General features: G+C 41.3%; 1 protein-coding gene across 2 annotated transcripts in view; it reads left to right on the top strand.

The window, feature by feature from the left end:
* Positions 1-19,164, top strand: part of smoc2 (SPARC related modular calcium binding 2) — a 36,379-nt gene extending 17,215 nt beyond the window's left edge. Inside the window, exons 7-14 of one of the 2 annotated variants that reach the window (XM_014992838.2) lie at positions 7,977-8,051; positions 9,640-9,714; positions 11,137-11,323; positions 12,644-12,726; positions 16,848-16,947; positions 17,416-17,663; positions 18,383-18,420; positions 18,644-19,164. In XM_014992838.2, coding sequence (XP_014848324.2) covers positions 7,977-8,051; positions 9,640-9,714; positions 11,137-11,323; positions 12,644-12,726; positions 16,848-16,947; positions 17,416-17,663; positions 18,383-18,420; positions 18,644-18,667 — 830 coding nt within the window. In that variant the 3' untranslated portion in view covers positions 18,668-19,164. The remainder of the gene's footprint in view (positions 1-7,976; positions 8,052-9,639; positions 9,715-11,136; positions 11,324-12,643; positions 12,727-16,847; positions 16,948-17,415; positions 17,664-18,382; positions 18,421-18,643) is intronic. The other variant, XM_014992839.2, reaches the window with a different exon arrangement.
* The last annotated feature ends 331 nt before the right edge of the window (positions 19,165-19,495 follow it).

The raw sequence follows: 19,495 nt of genomic DNA on the forward strand, positions 1-19,495 counted from the left end.
TGCCACTCGAATGAACTTCACGGACCTGGCAATGGGGTTGGGAGTTTAGACTAGAATGGCTGAGAGCTTTAGGATACCTGCAAGAGCTGGTTGCCGTAGTGACAGACCCACAAGAATGACTGGTAAGAGTCTAAAGGCTATTGGCCCAGAAGTGAGACTGGAAAGAGCACATTTGAGTATGGGAGCGGGGTAAGTGAGAGAACCGACTACATAGCCTGAAAGTGGCAGGATGGCCTGGGAAATAATCTGCCGATTCTGGGAGATCTTGAGATAAAACTGAGAAGCGACCCATGGGACTTGAACAGGACACATCAGAATATGGAACAGCTTGGTTGATAGCGGCGAAGCAAGTAGACCAGGAATATCCAGAGTTCAGCTAAGAAAAACCTAAAACTTGAGCTACGAAAAGGATCACCTGCTGGAATAGCGACTGCCAGACCATTTAAATCCTCTGGATTGTTCTGAACTGAGCTACCGGAATGAAATATGAATCATCAACCACTATACATTGCGCATGTGGAAAATACCTATAAATCGAATGCTTTAAAAAAAAAAAACACCACGTCTTGCATCGAGACTAAACCAGTTCTATTTAAGGTTGCTTTGATAAGTAGTGAATGGACACGAGCAAAATTTTTTTTTTTTTTTTTTTTTTTTTTTTTTTTTAGAAAATGATTGGACAATGCCCTCGTCAACAAGAATTTAAGGCTGATTAATAATTAGCAGAAGCGCTGGACAGACTCAACCGAACTGAAGAGGAATTATTAGTTGACTTCATGTTACGTTAGCAAGCCACTCTACTACACGTATTGCATCGCAACAGGGTAAAAGTCCACAATTAGGTGAATGACAATTTATGCCTCATGCCGCAGTATGAGAAGGCCAGCCGAGACGCGAACCCCTGCTCCAGACAAGATTAGCTGATTGAATTGACTGTTTAGGTCATGATAAGGAGTAAATTTAAAATATGCCAATTGTAAAAAACTTGCCATGTCTTTATTGGAAAGCCTAATTATAGTTCTCAGATTAATAACTTATTCTGTCCTGTTAACCTTTATGTTACCTGTAGATAAAGTAGATTGTTTGCAGAGATCTTTTGAACTGCCCTTTGTGTGGGAAATCATCAGGAGAAGTTCCAGCTTTCACACTGATCTGTGAAAAGCCTTGAAACAGCAGGAGTCCAGGCCAGTAGAGGAGAAGCTCTGCTCCCACTTGTTTAGATAAAGGTGACAGTTTGAGCTTGATCTTGAAAACAAATTGCAGGGAGTGTCTAACTCTAAAGAGGATCGGAGACAACTCCTGGTTGGATGAGCAAAGCTATGCCTTATTAGAATAAAAAGTCTAGAATACGCCTTTACTATAAAACTTTGTACACAGCAGTAACTACTCGGATTTGCTCTTGTAATTCTCCAAAGACGTCTAAGCACGTCTTTGCTTCTTTCTTCCTTCTTCCATTTGACTCAGGTAAATTAATGCATGTCTCTGTTCTGCAGTTCTGTTGTAATTTCATGTGCGTCTTCTTTGGATTAAACTCTAATTCTGAGATGTCTACACTCGTTTTCTGTGTGATTTAACTCGGCCGCCAGGAGAACCTGGGATCCGTGAGAAGATGATGGAGCCAGAGTTTTTCCAAAATTACAACCTAAAATCTTCAACAGGCAGAGTTAATCAACGTAGCTGAACATACACAACGACAATGGTCACGGGCGTCTTGTTAACAAGCTTAAGGGGTTGTATTGAAATTAGTCATAACTAAGCTAACATCACCTGCATCCAGCGGCACTACTCTACTCGGTCGGTTAAATTACGCAAAGTATTGACGTTATACTAGCGGCTCCTACGCCGTTGGCGACTGGTGTGAACGTCTCCGGGCTTAAGTTGCGTTTGAAATAGATGATATGTTAACAGCGCATAAAAACTGTTTTAATTGCAGAACAAGGTTGCAGAGAACGCGATAAGGGAGATGGAGGAAACTCCGGTACCAAATCGATGCAGGAATATAAAAGAGTTGGCCATGTAGGTAAAATACGGGGCTTGCAGAACAGCTGGGACACAACTGAAGTGTCCGCCCGTGCTGCCGGGCCTGGGTAGCATAAATTATAATACAGCTCAGACAACAAAGAATACTGCGCTGACTAGCGACGAATAACTAATGTGAAGCAGATAGATAACTGCGGTGACCAAACGACCAGTTAAAGATGGGCTGCACTGCTCGCAGTTGAGTGCACATGCATCTGCTATTCATACGATAGACATCCCTCCAAGGCAGACTGGATTCTGACATACGCCTTGCAGCTCTTACGCAACAGCTGGTCACCTGCTGAACCAATGTTATGTTTAAAGGCGCCTCGGAGAAACAGGTGACGATGGTTTAACTAAGTCAATGTTCGGATAAAAGTCCTTGAACATTAGAACCTGAGTGGCGCATGTATATACGGCCAAAGTGTTCGGGAGGGGATAAACTAATGAAAAGTGTCTGCGTTACGAAGTATTGCGAGACTCGAATGAGACATGAGAATGCTACGTCTTACCCTGGTAGCCTGAAACAGGCGTAGTGAGGGAAAACCAGAGAGGTGTTGCTAAGCGGGCTGACAGCGACCATGCAGGAGAGGGAAATAGTAGGCATGCTGATCCTTAGCGTGGCACTGGTGTGAAGGCGCTGAGGTGAAGACGACGGTGCGGGTTGAAAACAGTGGGATCACGTGTTTGAAATCATCGAGGAATCTCTTGCATCTGAGGAGCATCCCGACAGCCTGAGACGGGCGTAGAGGGGGAAATCCGGAAAGGTGCTGACCATGACGACATGCGGAAGTGAGAGAAGCTTGGCGGGCGAAGGAAGAAGCCTTTTGCTGCTTCCATCAGATCCTCCCTTTTGATTCTGTCGTTTTTCTTTACGTGGCATCTTTAAACAGGCTGTTCCCTCCACGTAGAGCTCCGCAGTTAGCTACCTTGTCTCACGACTGTGCGGGAGGTAATCCGTCGTGCATCACGGGCCAAAGGGGTCAAAGTAAACAAGGTGACCGGAGGGCTTATGTTTTTCCGGAGGTGGATCGTGGAGTAAGTGAAATTCTAGACAGGTGAGAGATAGGCGGGAGAAGCTGCTTGAAATGATCGAGGCTGGGGCCGGGAGAAATCTCTTGCATCCGGGGAGCGTCTGAGGGGAAAAAGAAAGGACCAACGCAGGATGCGAGGTCGAAGGACGGGGAATCACGAAGCTGTGGAGGAGCTGAGACGTGCAGATGAACGGATTGAACGCAGCTGGGAAGCGTCTGACGGTTTGGGTGTGGATCCTCTTATGAAGAGCCTGATTGCTGATTGAACGTGCAGGGTGAGGTCCAGGCTGAGGACGGGGATGAGCATGACGTCAATGGGTGAACGGAGGGGGCGGAGTCTTCCAGCTTGAACCTCTGCTAAAGCTCCATAACACAATGACTACCCAAGAAAAAAGCCTCCATCTTGATTGGGTTATTATAAGACAATTATTTATATATACAATTATCCATTTAGGAGCAGCAGACAAGGAGGAATGTCTGAAAAGCATCTACCCTGAGATCTAACACACCAGTACTATACCCAGTGTTTTAAAAGTCCAGGCCATCTGAAATTAATGGCTGCTTGTGACAAAAACTATAATTTGATAGACAAAAGCTCCAGCATCAATAAGGTCGACCTGGGAAGTTCTGCTCCGATTCTCACCAGTATTTTTACTCCAACAACAGAATACTTTATATATTAGCGAGCTGAGAAAAAGTCCTGAGTGTTTACCAGAAATACTGTAAAGCAGTTGTTCAATATTACATCATTCAAATGCCATAAGACCTGCTACTGTGGAAGCTAATGCTACACATTTGTAGTGTTTGTATCAGTCAAACTCTTGAAATACAATCTGTTGTTTGTTTTACTCAGACACTGAGAAAAAAGTAATCATCATCATAGCTGATTTGTGCATAAACACCCAGGACAAACATTAGGTTTGTTCTCGTAGCTGTGGAATAAACCATGTAGTCTCCTCACTTGTTCTTTCCAAAAGTCTTCGTTTTCTCAAACTTCATTTACTGCACCAGTGTGGGGGACCTTTGGGGGAAGTAAAAGTCGTCATTTCATCCTTTTCTGCTCACACAATAAACATTCACACATATTCCAATTACAGACAAAACAATACATTTTCTGTGTAGAACAATAGCAGTGACGCTCTTTGGTTCCTAGCCAGACGTCATCATCCATATGTGGTTATAAGATAGGATCGAATTAAATACTTAATTGTCCATTTGGATAAAGTACAATATTTCCTTCAGCATCTAGCAAGAAAAGACCATATAAACATGTTCTAAAATGAACAAAGTTCATAGCTAAAACAAATAACCACACATTTTGAGTTGTATTTTTATGATTTCTTCATGATTTATTACTTAAAGATTTCTAGGCTCCAAGCTGTACAGTTTGTCAAAATCAAAATTTTTTCTCATTCTGTACTTGAAAATCCTTAGCATGACTAATTTATGTTTTTTTATCCACTGATATACCCCACAGAAATCACATGGAGAAGATTTGTATTAAATCTGTTATTTTCTTGGTTTGATTTCGTTTCTAGGAGAGAATTTGTGGTTTACTGTAACAGACCAAAAGCAGTTTAACCTGCTATCTTCACCAGGCAATAAAATCAGAAAGCATTACCTCATGAGCCTCTTGTTTAACATTTTTTACTCTTCAACTTGGTTCTTTTTCAGCCGAAGCCTCAAGAGACACAAGGAAACATCCAGCGATTAAACTCCAGCCTAATTCCACTCTGTCTCTCATTAAACCTCTGCCTTTTTCCAGATAAACAACCACTATGATTTCCTTTGTTTCAGCACCAGAAATTGTTAAATCTGCTCAACTTGTTTAGCTGATGTGATTTGAAGTTTTCCCAAAGAGCTTGATTTGGGTTTGGTTGGATAGATTCCTGATGTGATAGCGTGTACGGGCAATCACTTGTGTTATTCATGCCAACGTGACTGTGTGCTTTCCCTCTGTTACAGTGTCCATCTTAGCCATACATCAAGTGAGGAGGAGTGTGGGAAGGAGGGTGAGGGGGGGACAGGGACAGGCTGTGGTTCAGTCTGAACTGGTTGGATAAACAGCGTGGTGAAAAGAAGAATAAACTGTAGGTTTGTGGTGTGCCAGCACCGAAAATAGCTGTGATTGCATCAATATTTTGATTTAAAAGAACCCCATCAGAACCCAAAGCGCTTCACAACACCCAGTGACTTGCAAAATGATTCACTGCCCTTCATGTTTTCCACATTCTGTCATGTTACGACCGCAAACTTCAGTGTATTTTACCGGAACTGTATGTGACTGTACATGTATGAACACAACGTAGCTCAGAATTGTGAGGTGAATTTCTATTCACCCCACTTCTAGGCTAATAACCCAAAATTAAATCTAGGGTAACCAATTGCTTTCAGAACTCACCCAATTAGAGTCATATTATGTTGTGTTGATAGACCAACACAAAGTGGTGCATAAAAGTGGAATAATGGTTGCTTTCATTTTTTTTTTGTTTTTTTACAGATTTTTAAAATCCGGGATGCAGTTTTTTTCAGCCCACTTTAACTCTGATACCCATAAATAAAACACTATAAAATCAAATTCCCCTCAGACATAAATAGAGCCACCTAATTAGTAAGTAGAGTCCATCTGTAAGTCATTTAATTTCAGCTTAAATCCAGCTTTTCTTCAAAGGCCACACATCTTTCTCAAGCCTTCGGCTCTGACGGTCGTGTGGAACCAGAACCTTTTCATCTACTTGACTGGGTTCTGTGCTGAGTCGGCTGAAAACGCTACAACAGAAGAACATCTGTCACTGACTTCTTTACAGTAATCCAACTGAACATTTGTAAGGACAATGAACAGAAAGTTCAGCTAACATAGTTTCCATGTCCTCCATTGTTTTTATATTGTCATGTATAGATCACGATGCACTACTTCTTGGTTCTGGGTCCACACGACTTTTGAAAACCACGTCAACTAGAGTTCAGTTGTTATGGAAAACCATTTGAACCAAGCAGAACCATGATGCTGAAGGAAAAGAGCTTTTACAGAGCTCTGTTCCAGCCAACATTTGAGCATGGAAAGAGGATGGCAAAACTGCAAACCTACCTAAAGCTGGAGTCCCACATAGAGCAGCAGGTCAACGGGCGGCTAACCTACTAATAAGACAATAACCTTACATTCAGAGCTACAATGCAAAGGTTTAGGCTACATTTATAAGACCGCTGCCAAGAAACGTTCAGTAATTTCAGATGTTGATCAGGGAAAAGTTCCATGTTTATAGAAATCTTGAATCTGCTGTAGTTTTCATGCCAGGCCTCTAGATGGCGCTGTGATTTTAGCATGACGTCAACATCCACTTCAGCTTCCACCTCACCAGCTTCTAGCTCGTTTAGAAAACGGCACCGCTTCTCCGTTTCTGAAGAACAAAGTGTTCATGTTCTCCACATCATAAACCGAACAGGTGAAAGAGTACAGCATAGTGCCGTTGTTCTCCGCTGCGGGAGTGTTTCCAAAAAGTTCTAGTCCAAAACCTGCTTTCATGAAGAGACGCCATGCATTGGAGTAAACCTGCAGCTGAATCACAACAAAAATGTGTAAATAGGGCGATAGATCAGAGCAAAAATAATTAAAATAACGGCAGAATCCTAAATCTGAGAATCTTGGAGACAGTTGAGAATTCCTGTTCACTGCTTGAGTTTTTTGAAAAGAAGAACTGGCATAGATTTCAGTCTTTATTAGCCAAGCTGGTCATGCCAAAAGACTTGCAGCTGTAACTGTGACGACAGGTGGTTCTGTAAACTATTTACCCAACGGGACTGAATCCAACTGCAGAGTTTTATTTGTTACATATTCTGAATAAGGTTGATCGTTTTTCTCATTACTGCCTAATTATGCTCCACTTTTTGTTGATTTATTACATAATTTCTTTTAATAAAATGGTAAAAGTCAGTGGTTTTCATTTAGCACCGTGTGACAAACTTCAAGATGCTTTAACATTTCTGCAATGCAGCAGTTTAAAGAACATAAGGCTTTAAACACCAAGCGCCTTGCTTTAAGCACAATTTAGTTGCTTGATTTGAATCATTTTTTTTCACATTCTGGAGTCATATGCAGCTGACGACTGACAAACGGCAGTAAAACTAATGCCTTATGACCACAAATAGCATGGGGGTTTCCTGGCAGATGCTAAGAGAGGTGTTACAGTCATGTAAAAGGCCACAAAGTAAAGATCCGTTATTAGTGGTTTACTGTAAATCCAACTCATAAATATGCCTTTGAAATTGAGTGGGATAATAGCCTGTCTGACTCAGTCACACTAACTGATTGCATTTCAACACAGTGAACAGGCATGAGAAGATGAATGGCTGGCAGAACAACCTTGCCTTTAAAGTAAATTCTTGATTTTCAGTTGAAATTCATTGTTGAAGAAAGTTTTTATTCCCATTAAGCTCCTGGTTGTGGAGCCACATGTTAGTGAAGCAGTTTGTGAAACACCTCAGTGTTGCAGAGAGTGACCCAGCCTGAGGTTAACCACACCGACTGTCATGGTCTTCACCCCGAGCCTCCCTCCCTGCCTCTCTCCCACCACAGAACAAACAAACAAAAACCAAACACATATACTCAGATTTCCCTCTGGTAACTGGTTCACCTCACACTTGCCAGCTGCAGTTTTCACCTATAAATTTTCCCACTTCTCCACAGCTTTTTTATCCACACGAAAAGATGGAAAAAAAGTAGGAATGACTGGTTCCAGTTCACCTCATCTGTAATGGATCTCTGTTTTACCCTTTTTGGCATTACAGGTCAACTCTTTCACACATCCAGCGTGTTTCCATTCTGTTCTTCTCTTCACTCTTTCCCCCTTCATCTTTCCTGTCCGGGCAACGTGCAAAATCACATTGTAATGTGTTGTCTGACCTTGTTAATATTTGTAATTGTAGTCTCTTTGCAAATATTCTCCATTCTAAATGCAGAGCCTATCCCAGTGGAGCCACCATCTCCTCCAGAGGAAGAAGGTAAGCTGCTCTTCATCAATAAAGTCTTACAGTTGTTGTGGGGATGATGAGGGAAGAGGAGTTCAGGATGACAACAGAAGCAGGAGAAAAGATGGCAGAAAGAGAGTCCATGATTAGACTGCATACAGGAAACATCTGCAAACTAAAGTCTGTGAACTTTATATCTCTTTACAGGAGTTTAAAATAACTTTGTTTCTCTAAATATGTCATAAGAAAACTATGTGTCTCTATGGATGCTAATCTTCAGGATGAACAACCCCCAAACGGAAAGGACCAACCTTCAGCCACGTGTCTCTGCAACAGAGACGCTTTCTCTGAATCTGACAAAGTTTGTTTTCACGAAGTTTAATCTCAAACTAAACACAGACTATAACACAAAACAAATCTAATCTCAACTTCCACGTTTCACACACTCATTCTGCTCCCAAATGAAACCAGTTACAACATTTTAACGTGGAGCTAAGGATTAAGGTGCTGCTTGAGAAGAGAGCAAGAGTTTTTTAAAACAGACATCTTTTCAGCTGACTTGTGCCGTATGCTGGATTTGGACTATTTACATTCAAGGCAACATTTTAAATTTGACTAGGAACACTAGGATCACCTGATCCAGGGCTGCCTTGTGATGAATTACTGCACTTATTTTGGAGAAAAGCATCACTGATGCAGTCGCATGAAAAATGATCCAATGATCCAGAATTTAGTCCATAAATCACAACTTTCTTGTAACATAAGCTTTGAAATGTAAACATCTTTCTCCTAAAATGTTGGTTTCATGGTTCTGCCAAGTCTTCCTCCCACTCTGATGATCCATGACTGGACCAAGACTCTGGGTCTGAACTTATTTTAAGAAGCTCCTTGTCTCGTTATCATTAGCTACCATCTCCTCCTTTTGCCAGGCTTTTGACCAGGGGAGATCACACATTTCTGCCTCCAGACCTTGTCTTACTCTTTGTACATTCCTGGTTGTCACTGACTTCTGACTTCTTCTTTTTCTTGCCATGTTTTTATTTCTGTCATGAATATCTGCAATGTTAGCTTGTCATAGTTTGTTGGCCTGAGCTGTGATAACCCTGCGTCTGCTGGATACCATGAAGCCGCCCTTATCCAGTCTGAATGAGATTCCAGTGGCCTTGATGTGTTCTAGTGAGGTAGATCAGTGAGTCAGTGTTTCAATCTTGAGGCCATTCATGTAAAGGAGATACTTGATGATGGCTCCACTTCTTATCTGGTATTTTTTGTAACTTTTTGTGATGATCTGGCTGAGGAAAGTCACGTCAAAGCACAACTTCAGCAGAGTGAAATCATTAGCTTAATATAAACCTTTGAAACTCAACCTTTACAACTTTTAGTTTCCTGTTTTACCATTCCAGCCAATCCAGTATCCATCGCCTCAGTTTCTGGTGGTTAATTATGCAAAGATTATTAGAACCTCAATGAACTTTTATCAACAGCAGCCACATGTAGCTTACTTTGTCCTCTCCTGAAGTCTGTGTTTCATAGCATGTAGCTTGTTGAACTACCTGGGTTTTCTCAGATAATGTGTGTTTTGGACTCTTGTTAACAATGCTGTGTTGATGATTTCTTGCAGATGTCACTTCCCCGTACCCTGACCTGTGGTCGGTGCACCTAAACAGCAACCGGCAGAACAGATCCAGAGCATCACGTGAGTTTCTTTAATGTTGAACTTTGAGATGTCTTCAGATCTCAGCAGAAAATCCATGTTGAGTTTGTCTGACGTGTGTAAGCAATCACAGTTTGAGGCTGTTCCTGTCTTTTAAGGACAGATGGTGGGTTGTGAAACCAATAGATCTTGGTGTTGAAGTGCATCGGGCTTTGAGGATCCGTTTCACTGTGGTTTCTTGTATTGCTTCAAACCTGTAATTATCACCACATGGCACAAACACAGGATCTCCAGCTCTTCTCTTTTTACGCACGTGTGTGTTTATCTTTATACCCCCTCCATGCTCATGGGGGAAATGTGTTGGTTTCTGTATTTTAGATTGGCCCATAGATGAGAACCTTCTGTGTATGTGTGGGTCTGTGAGTGAATCCCATTATCATAATTTACAGCCAATAATAAGCCTGAGAAATGCTGCATTGGTGGTTTTGATTACCATACGCTCTTTGGAGTATTGGGGTGAAAAAAACGCCCCAACCCCAACAAAGTGAGCCCATAAAGAGGCACTGGAGTGAAGAGAGTTAGTTTAGAAAGTGCAGAGGTATTTCATTTGGTCTCTTTTGTGTGGCTGAAGATACTCTGTGTAAATAAACAAAGAAAAAGAATATCCATAATCCCACAGCGGCTTCAGAGCCTTGAGGCGCGCACCAAAGAGAGCGAGAGCTTGGCAATAAAAGCTCGTATACTAAAACGTCCTCCTTTCTTTCCTGACTCCAGTGCTCTTATCTCCCTTGGAGAGCTGCATGACAGCATGCTGCACTCTCTATGAAATACAGTTTCTCTCGCATCCAGCACACTGCATTTTCTTTGTAACAAAAGACAAGATCATGAAAAATTGTGTTATTAATGGAAATTTGGAGCAAGTACACATATAGCCTCTTGGTAATGATCACTCTGCTTTCTTTTTTTCTCTCTCTCTCTCTCTCTCACACACACACACACACACCCACACACACACACACACACAGTTACAAAGGGCATAAGGAGTGTCCAAATATTTACTTAACTTGGGGCAAAGGGAGCTGTACTTAGTCATTAGCCTGTTAATGTCCATAAACAGTGCAGTGAGGGGCTGATATAGCCGTCGACTCACAATGTCTCCAAAGACTCATCCTCAGCAAGTATCTCAAATATAACAAGTGTGCTGAGAGGACAGCTGCTTTTATTTTGCAAATGAATGAAAATAAATCAGAACCATTGCATGTGACAGAAATCCAGCACGGTTTGCCAGATCTGATTGAGCTCTTCTTAATATAAACACATCATTCTGTTTACGCAGAGTGTTTGTAGGAAGGTTTTCTGAAAAGTCCTGCCACTTGGACCACCTAAGTTAAAATTGACGGTTTTGTACAGAGCTTAGTAAGGAAGCATTAGATGATCTGTGTGTGACCTCTGAACTCTGTCCAGCTTCATCGTGTGACCAGGAGCAGCAGTCGGCCCTGGAGGAGAGGAGGCAGCGGAATAATGACGCCGTGTTTGTGCCAGACTGCGCCCAAGGCGGCTTTTATAAACCTGTCCAATGCCACCCCTCCACCGGATACTGTTGGTGCGTGCTTGTGGATACTGGACGCCCAATACCAGGAACTTCAACCAGGTGGGCCACCAGTACCATAAGTTAAGGAGAAATGTGATTTATCCATGTTTGGAGGGGACACGTACCTACTTTAACTAGAGAGCCTGCATTCAGTGCTTTGTGAACACTATTAACTGAAGTAAACGTCCCAGTTCCCACTCTTCTGGAGGGAGACTAAAGATTTTCCTCTATTTCTTTGTGAAACATTCCTAGAACTTTTATGGAAGTTATTTTCCTGGAGTGCTGATTAAATTGACCTTGTACTTTTATGGAATATTTATGAAACTTACCAAGTACTTTTAAGGAACTTTCCCAGAATTCTCATGGAACTTTTATGAACCTTACTCAGTACTTTCCTGGATCTTTTATGGAATTTTCTAGGTTGCTTTCAAGGATCTTTTCTAGAACTTTCCTGAAATGTTTATGAATTTAACTGGGTACTTTCACGAAACCTTCCTGGAACATTCATGAAACCTAGGAATGGTAAAGAAAGTTTAAATGAATGTTTGTGAAACTTACCTGGTACTTTCTTGAAGTTTTTATGAATGTTTTATGAGACTTACCAAGTACCTTCATGGAAGTAAGAAAGTTTCAGGTACTTTCATGAAACTTGCCTGGAATGTTTATAAAACTTATTAACTTTCATTGAACATTTCTGAAACATTCCAGGTGCTTTCAATGAACTTTCCTGGAGTGTTTCTGAAACTTCAGATTCTTTCCTGTAACTTTTATGGAACCTTTTGGTACCAGGCCAGTACCATGATGGGTCCATGAAACGACCCGCTAAACTTACACATCTGACCTTGACATGCTGACAGACATCTGTGTTGCTGATACCCGAGATGGACTCAGTGGACTGGATAACAGCAGGTCAAAGGTCAGGCAAGCTGGCAGTTGAGGACCAGCTACATTCTTATTAAGCTACATTGCAAGGTATCACATTAACAGGACTCCAGGCAGAGTGCCAGCCAGCACATTAGGGCACATATGGAAGTGAGGTTTTTCCTCCTTGTCACTGGTCAGCTTTCTGACCCCATCAAACAGCAGCTAGAAGGACAACACTATCTGTCAGGGAGGCTGTGGAGGCATCCTTGTGTCCCACGCTCCCTGGCTGCCTCTCTTTTTCTAACACCATCCCTCCCCTTTCTGTCCTCATTCCGCTTCCAACTCCTTCCCCTCTTTTTGGATGAGTTTCACAGCCCCTGGTTCACCACAGAATGATCATTTGGATCCCTAAGATTTAACTGACCAGGGTCACTGGAACACAGGATTCTTCTGATTTTACGATGAGGGCTTCGCTGTTGTAAACAATCCCTTGACTTAATTCACATTTTTTTACAGGTACGAACAGCCAAAGTGTGACGGTAATGCCAGAGCCCATCCAACTAAACCAAAGGACCATTATAAAAGCAGACATCTCCAAGGTATTTCTCCAGTTACTGGAATTTGTCTTTATTTTTCCTCTTCCTTCAGACCACATGGGGATTTTTTTAACCACTTGGCCTCAAACTTCTGCCAAGCTCCCAATGCTTTGATAACAATGTGTGTGTGTGTGTGTGTGTGTGTGTGTGCGTGTGTGTGTGTGTGTGTGTGTGTGTGTGTTTGTGCCTGTTAGTGTGTGTAGACATCATTAGTACTGATGGTCAAGGAAAAGCTTGATAAAGAGCAGAGGATTACCAGATAGCACCCTTCACTGGTCAATAAGCAGGCAGACAGAGACGGATTGGGGGGAGGATTAATCTTCAACTGACACTGGAGATGAAGGACAGCGAATGAAGGCAGTGAGGAGGAACAGCAGGGAGGTGAGCTGCAGATAACGGATAATAGGATGCCAGAGACAGGTGGTGATACTGACTGATAGCAATGCAGATAGCTAAATTAAAAGCAGAAGATCGGTTTGGGGTAATGTTCATATCTTTGTCTTAATTACATAAAACTGCTTAAAGGGGAACATTTGCAGGATAAAATCGGACTGCTTGCATCTGACTGCAATGTTTGCAGATGTGTCTGAATGGACTTGGGAGAATTTAGAAACAAAACACAATCAGGAAAGAATGTTTGTCCCTTTTAGTCACAATGTCAAGTGAAGCAGTTGTAGGCACTCTGAATAAAGATGGAAAAAGCATAAAAGTTATTTTTGTTGGTTGCAGAAAAGTTTAGATAATCAAACTTAATATGTGGACACTTCATTGGTTCAAGAAGCTCTTAATTTGTAAAGTGTGATTCCTTGTTTCTCTGGGACATAAGTCAGCCTGACACACTGAGGTCCGTTACTCTTAGCTAGCCTTGAAAACAAGAAAGATAAGAGAACATGACATAAGAGCAATAATGATGAGTTTGGAAAATGGGACAGCAACTTTAAAATAAACTGTGTGCATTTGTCAGATTAAACTACATTTTTATTTTTTATTTTTTTATTTTTTTGACACAATCAAAGAGAATCTGGCCTGAAACAAACGGTGAATGACTGGAGAAGCACCTTGTGATCAATGTGAAGCACGGTGGAGGACATATGGTGCTGTGGGCCTGTTTTTTCCCTTTTATGATGATGCTTTAAATGATGATGGTTTCATACAGAGCCGTTTGCTGACAGCAGCTTTCTTACTCTTTATTTTTGATGTGATGTGTTAATAATTCAGTTCTTGTTATCTCTCTGCAGCAACCAGCTCAGTCGCTTCTTCATTTCAGCCCTATTGGAATTAACTTTGACATAAAAACTTTAGGCTAAAAAGCGATTTGTTTTTTGTTTTAGTTTCTATAATTAAAACCAATACCAGCTGCTGCAGAGTTGTGGTTTTCAGCCTCTGCATGTAAACAAATCCTAGTTAAATCCGAGTATTTCTCGGCAAATCAGCTGTTTTTTATGTATTTTTCTTTGTTGGTTTGGTAAACATTTTAATAATCCAGCAGCATACGAACAGAGCGGCCTCTGTTCCCTCCTCATCCACAACTGTTTATGTAACACCATGCCAGGGAACGCTGCAGGGAACGCGCTCGGCTTGCAGGTGCTGCATTTAGCAGAACAGCTCTGCGTCTCAGCGCAGGCGGCACCAGGGACGTTTCATGAGAAGCAGAGAGACAATTAGCTCACAGATAAATTCTTCCTAGGCTGCCAAATATCTCTCATCTCTTCTCTCAAGTGGCATGTGTGGAGATAGAAAACTGTGCTATTGGAAAGACCTCATGCTCAAGACATCCTGACTGTTGTGATACAACAAATAATACTTTATGCACTGATGGACACAGACTTCATTCTAAACCCGCCAAATTTACTTGCATAATGTGAACCAAGTTTTCCAATTATGAAAGAAGCCAAAACGTTGTGAAAAACAAACAAAGCATCTTGTTTTCTTCATAAGCAGTTGCGTCAACGACTGTAAACGTCGTCACAGAGCAAACACAGAATAATTATAAATGTTGCCTTTACATGGCTGCAGCCTATTTGCAGCTGAAGCGCTGGTGTTGAGAGGTTTATGGGGCGAGAAGCGAGAACGGAGCGCCTTGCCATGGAGGGGGGGAGGAAAGCCGAGCCGCTGGAGCGGGATGGCTGGGCAGCGGTGGGGGGGGCGTCGTGAGCTGCGGCTGTGAGTGCTGACAGGGTTCTGCTCCGTGTGGCTCCACAGAAAAACACTCTTTCTTATTAGCAGCCATGCACAGGAGCACATGCACTCACACACACACACACACACACACACACACACACACACACACACACACACACACACACACACTCACTCACTGGCCAGCCGCTTAAAAGACATGTAGAGGCTGGTTCAGCAATTAGGCTTTTTTTTTCATTGACATCGTCTTGCAAACCCATTCATACCCCTGAAGCCTTTCACACTTCCTCCCAGTATAAACACAAACCAACATATTTCACTGGCGTTCTGTCATAAACTAACACAAAGTAAAACTGAATTGTGAAGTGAAATGAAAATAATACAAGGTGTTTTACAAAAAGAAATCTGATGCATGTCCTCAAATATATCTAATCTGACAGGGTGACCTTTAGGGGAGAGTGGCAGAATTCAGTTCAGTTCAATTCAGTTCAGTTTAATGCTGCATTCTGCAAAAAAACAAAAAAAAAACAGTCCTACCAATTATTGTTGTCTAGTTTCTAGACCAAATATCTTAGTAATAAGACAAAACTAACTGACCAGTAACTTTTCAGCAATAAATAGGAGATGCTTTTAAGTCAATTATTCCTTATTGATGAAAAAGAACAACTTCCACTGGCAGATTATTTTACTAAGAAGACATTTTCCCATGTTCCAAGTGAAATAATCTGTCAGTTGAACTTGTTCTTTGTCATCAGTATTAAGGAATAATCGATTTAAAACAATCTCCAATTTATTGCTGAAAAATTACTTCTCAGTTATTTTCTTTTATTTGAAGTGTACTAAGATATCTGCATGAGAAATAGACAAAAGATACTTGGTAAAACTTTGTGTTTTTGCAGTGAAGGTATTAAGATTCTGTGCTGCGTCTGTCAAACTTGTGTATAATACAGCTACACTAATTATAAAAAGAGACATGAGCCATTTGCCACTGCAGCCCTAAAATAAACGTAAAACAGCCAAACTCAATTTCCTCAGAGCAACTGCAGGTACATTAGTGTCCTACAGTTAAACACTGTCCAGACAGACACAGGCGCTAGTCTCTCTCAGTCCCCAAAGAAAAGCTTTTACTGCCAAGAGGAAGCAGCTAACGCTTTAGCTGATGACTTCCCATTTAAACGAGGTGCAGACGTCCTCAGATTCCTGGTGCGTCTGTCCTCTGCAGCACCTTCGGCTCGGCGCTGAACGCTAACCCTCCTCCTGGAGGAGGCTGGGTGTTCACTGGGATGCTGGTCACCACCTGTTAGAGGGCCCAAAGCTGCCATTATCTCCTGCACAGGAGAATCTGGCCCTGCAGGCGAGGGCCATAAAAACAGCAGAAACCTGCGCAGGACTTCTTGTCCTCTGCAGGCGCAGACTGTGAGAAAGCAGGAAGAATCTCTCAGGCCTTCATAGCCTTCAGCTTTTGTGGAGCATCCTTGGTCAAGTTGCTCTTAAAACTTTATGGCCTGACAGACAATTACTGTCATTAGGGTCATTCTACCACTGAAATTTCTCATCTTTCCTCAAGTAATAACCCTTCAATGTTTGATTTTACCAGGTAGCAATCATGGATTTTACTTCATAACTCGATCTTGCTTATTTTAGTTATTTTTGGTGCTAACTGTGCCACAAAATACCTGCTTTGTGGTTGTTTTGACTGCTGAAGGAGAGCCTTTATTCTTGAACCAAGTGAGTCTATGACACTAAATCGTTTCCTTCTGCAGCTCAGAACAGTCTTTACTGGAGAAAGTAAGATGATGTCTTTTATTTACTCCTTTCTCAGTTTTATGAGCGTTTCATATTAAAACAACATGATTTGCATGTAATGCCTCTTCTTCTCAACATTTGTCAGGTTCCTAATAGTGACTGTACTGGATTTTTTGCAAAGCCAGTGAACTGCATCCAGCATGCTCCTGCAAACTCTGGTCTCTGGTGGATTTTTGCAGGCTGTCCTGGGGCAAAGAAAACAGAGTTCTTGACGAGTGTTCTTGACGCGCTGTCGACAGACATGGTGCATGCTGTCACAGATCCAGCATCCGCCGGAAGGTATGGAAGTGAAAACGTTCCTCTTGCAATTACTTATGCACATCAGTGGCCACAGTCTTTCACCTCCAGGCATGAAGGCAGTTTACCCTCCTGACAGGCAGAAACCTATGATGAAGTAGCACAGGAGCAATGAATGAAAAAATAAACTGGAATGTTACTGATAAGTGGATTTATTTCAGTAATTCAGTTCACAAAGTGAAGCTCAAAACAAAGACAAAAGGAGCCCCAACTAACTCCAACTATTGAGTTCATACAGTGTACAGTACATAGATACACTTCTTTTTATAATAATCCCAATGTGTTAGAAACTGGAGGTTGGGTTTTTATGATTGTCAAAATTAACAGAAATAAAAGTTAGGCACATGTGAATGAATCTGTATAGCATAGATGTTTTACTTTAGTTAAATTACTGAAATAAATCCACTTTTGAATGATGTTCAGACTGACTGACATGCAGCTGTCCCTCAGGATGGCCGAGCCCGACCCCAGCCACACTCTGGAGGAGAGAGTCGTCCACTGGTACTTCAGCCAGCTTGACAAAAACGGCAGCGGCGACATAGGAAAGAAGGAGATCAAGCCCTTCAAGCGCTTCCTGCGCAAAAAGTCCAAGCCGAAGAAGTGTGTGAAGAAGTTTGTGGAGTACTGCGACATCAGCAACGACAAGGCGCTGTCGCTGCAGGAGCTGATGGGCTGCCTGGGGGTGACCAAGGAAGACGGTGAGCTGCACAAAAAACGGCTGGAAAATCCCTTCACTTTACAGATCCCAACTATCTGCTGCTGAAAACCTAATCAAAACTAATTCAATCTGCTTATTAAAGAATGCATTTGGATCAAACAGAACTGGGTTACTAACATGAAGATAAATGTTATTTAAACCAAAATAAGTGGCTGGGTTAAAGCAGCGCCTCAGTTTTTCAACCAATCAGATTCAGACTTTACTCTTTACATTTACTCCCTATCTTTAATAACAGTTTTGATTAAATTTCTGATTTATGAAAATGGTTCTGTAAAACATCTGAGGTGTGTGTGTTTCAGTAAATAGCTGGAGATTATTTAGAGACTGTTTGAAAAGTGTTGAAGCAGTCTAAATAACCCTAAATCATGCTTTAAAAAATAAAACCTTATTCCTTTAACTATAAGCATATACACAAAAGCTGCAGCATTTTCTCCCTCAGGTGCCAAATTTAACTAAATCTGTCCAAAAATGGGATGTTTGTGGAAAAAAAGGAAAAAACAGGAAAAGAGAAAAAAGAAAAACTTGGGACATCTGTGTTGGTCGACATCTGTCATTTAATTACTGCAGCAAACTAAAGCAATAGTCCTTATTAAAGGCTCTGTTGGTTGGCAAAGTGAGGTCTGGACTTTCCAAAGGACTTTTCTACATTGTTGTTCATTTTTAGGTTGCTGAAGTTAAAAAGCTGTTTTTGTCTGATAGGTGCCAAATCAGGGGAAGACCTGCCTTCCAGTAAACTAGTAAGTAAAACTCTATGGGAAAATTAGATGCATGATCTGAGTTAAATTACTGAAATCAGTTTATTTACAAAGTTAAAAAAGTAGCTTGGCTATTAGCGCATTAGCGGAAGTGTACCCACCACTGCGTAATATTATCTGTCTGAGTGACGTAATTCCTGTTTGGAGTGAGGTGAACCGTAAAAACATGAAGTTTGTCTAACAGGATTGAATTTTCCCTCCACAGAACCCCGCGAGGAAGCAGGGCTAACTTCTGACGCCCAGTCCCAGAATCTACCCTCACCAATCGGCAACAGTGGAAACTATAGTATTTGCACTTTGTACTTTAAGAAAAAAAAAAGAAAATGTAAATTCACTTTGTAGAAATTAGATATTTAAACAGACTGCTGAATCTGTGAACGGTGTAGTTAGCTTTTTATGTCCTTACAAGCAAGAAATACTTAACACATACAATGTATGTGTCCTTTGTGTGTCTAAAATGTACTTTTTAAAAAGCAGAGCAGGTTTTCATGTTTGATGCTAGATTTTTTTGCCCCAATTAGCTTTCAAGGCAGATATTTGTATAGTTTGCTCTGTAGCATCAATAAATTAGACCACATTATCTCGTCTGCTTATCTGTTACATCTGTTTTTGTGTTTTGTAAAGCAGTTTGCAAGAATGTATTAATAATCATGCAGTAAATCATAAAAATGTCTCATATGTTTGCATATATTCATCTTTATTAGAAATAAAGAACTCTTTTATACATGTTGTGGTGGGTCTGTCTCATGGATTATAAATTAAGTAAAATCAGGCAATGTCTTTGTTTTCCTGAAACCTGCTTCATGTTTTACAGTTTACCTTGTCATATAAATCTTGTAATATATTTTCTTTTTTGTGTTTTCTTACACGGCCTGTAATAAAACAGCTTGTCGACGTCTTCTGAAAGAGCCAAGTATTCGTCTCACACAGCAGAGGTTGAATATCTTTCAGTGTAACGAAACTTTGCCAGTTCCCTGGAGGCAATATTTTTAAATTGGAAGAAGAAGTGATGCTGTTCTTGTTACAGATTTTCCTCATGTACTGAAAACACAGAACG

The sequence above is a fragment of the Poecilia mexicana genome, unplaced genomic scaffold (assembly GCF_051168715.1).
Source record: "Poecilia mexicana isolate PSO_F unplaced genomic scaffold, ASM5116871v1 scaffold_15, whole genome shotgun sequence".
Classification (NCBI taxonomy): Eukaryota; Metazoa; Chordata; class Actinopteri; order Cyprinodontiformes; family Poeciliidae; genus Poecilia; species Poecilia mexicana.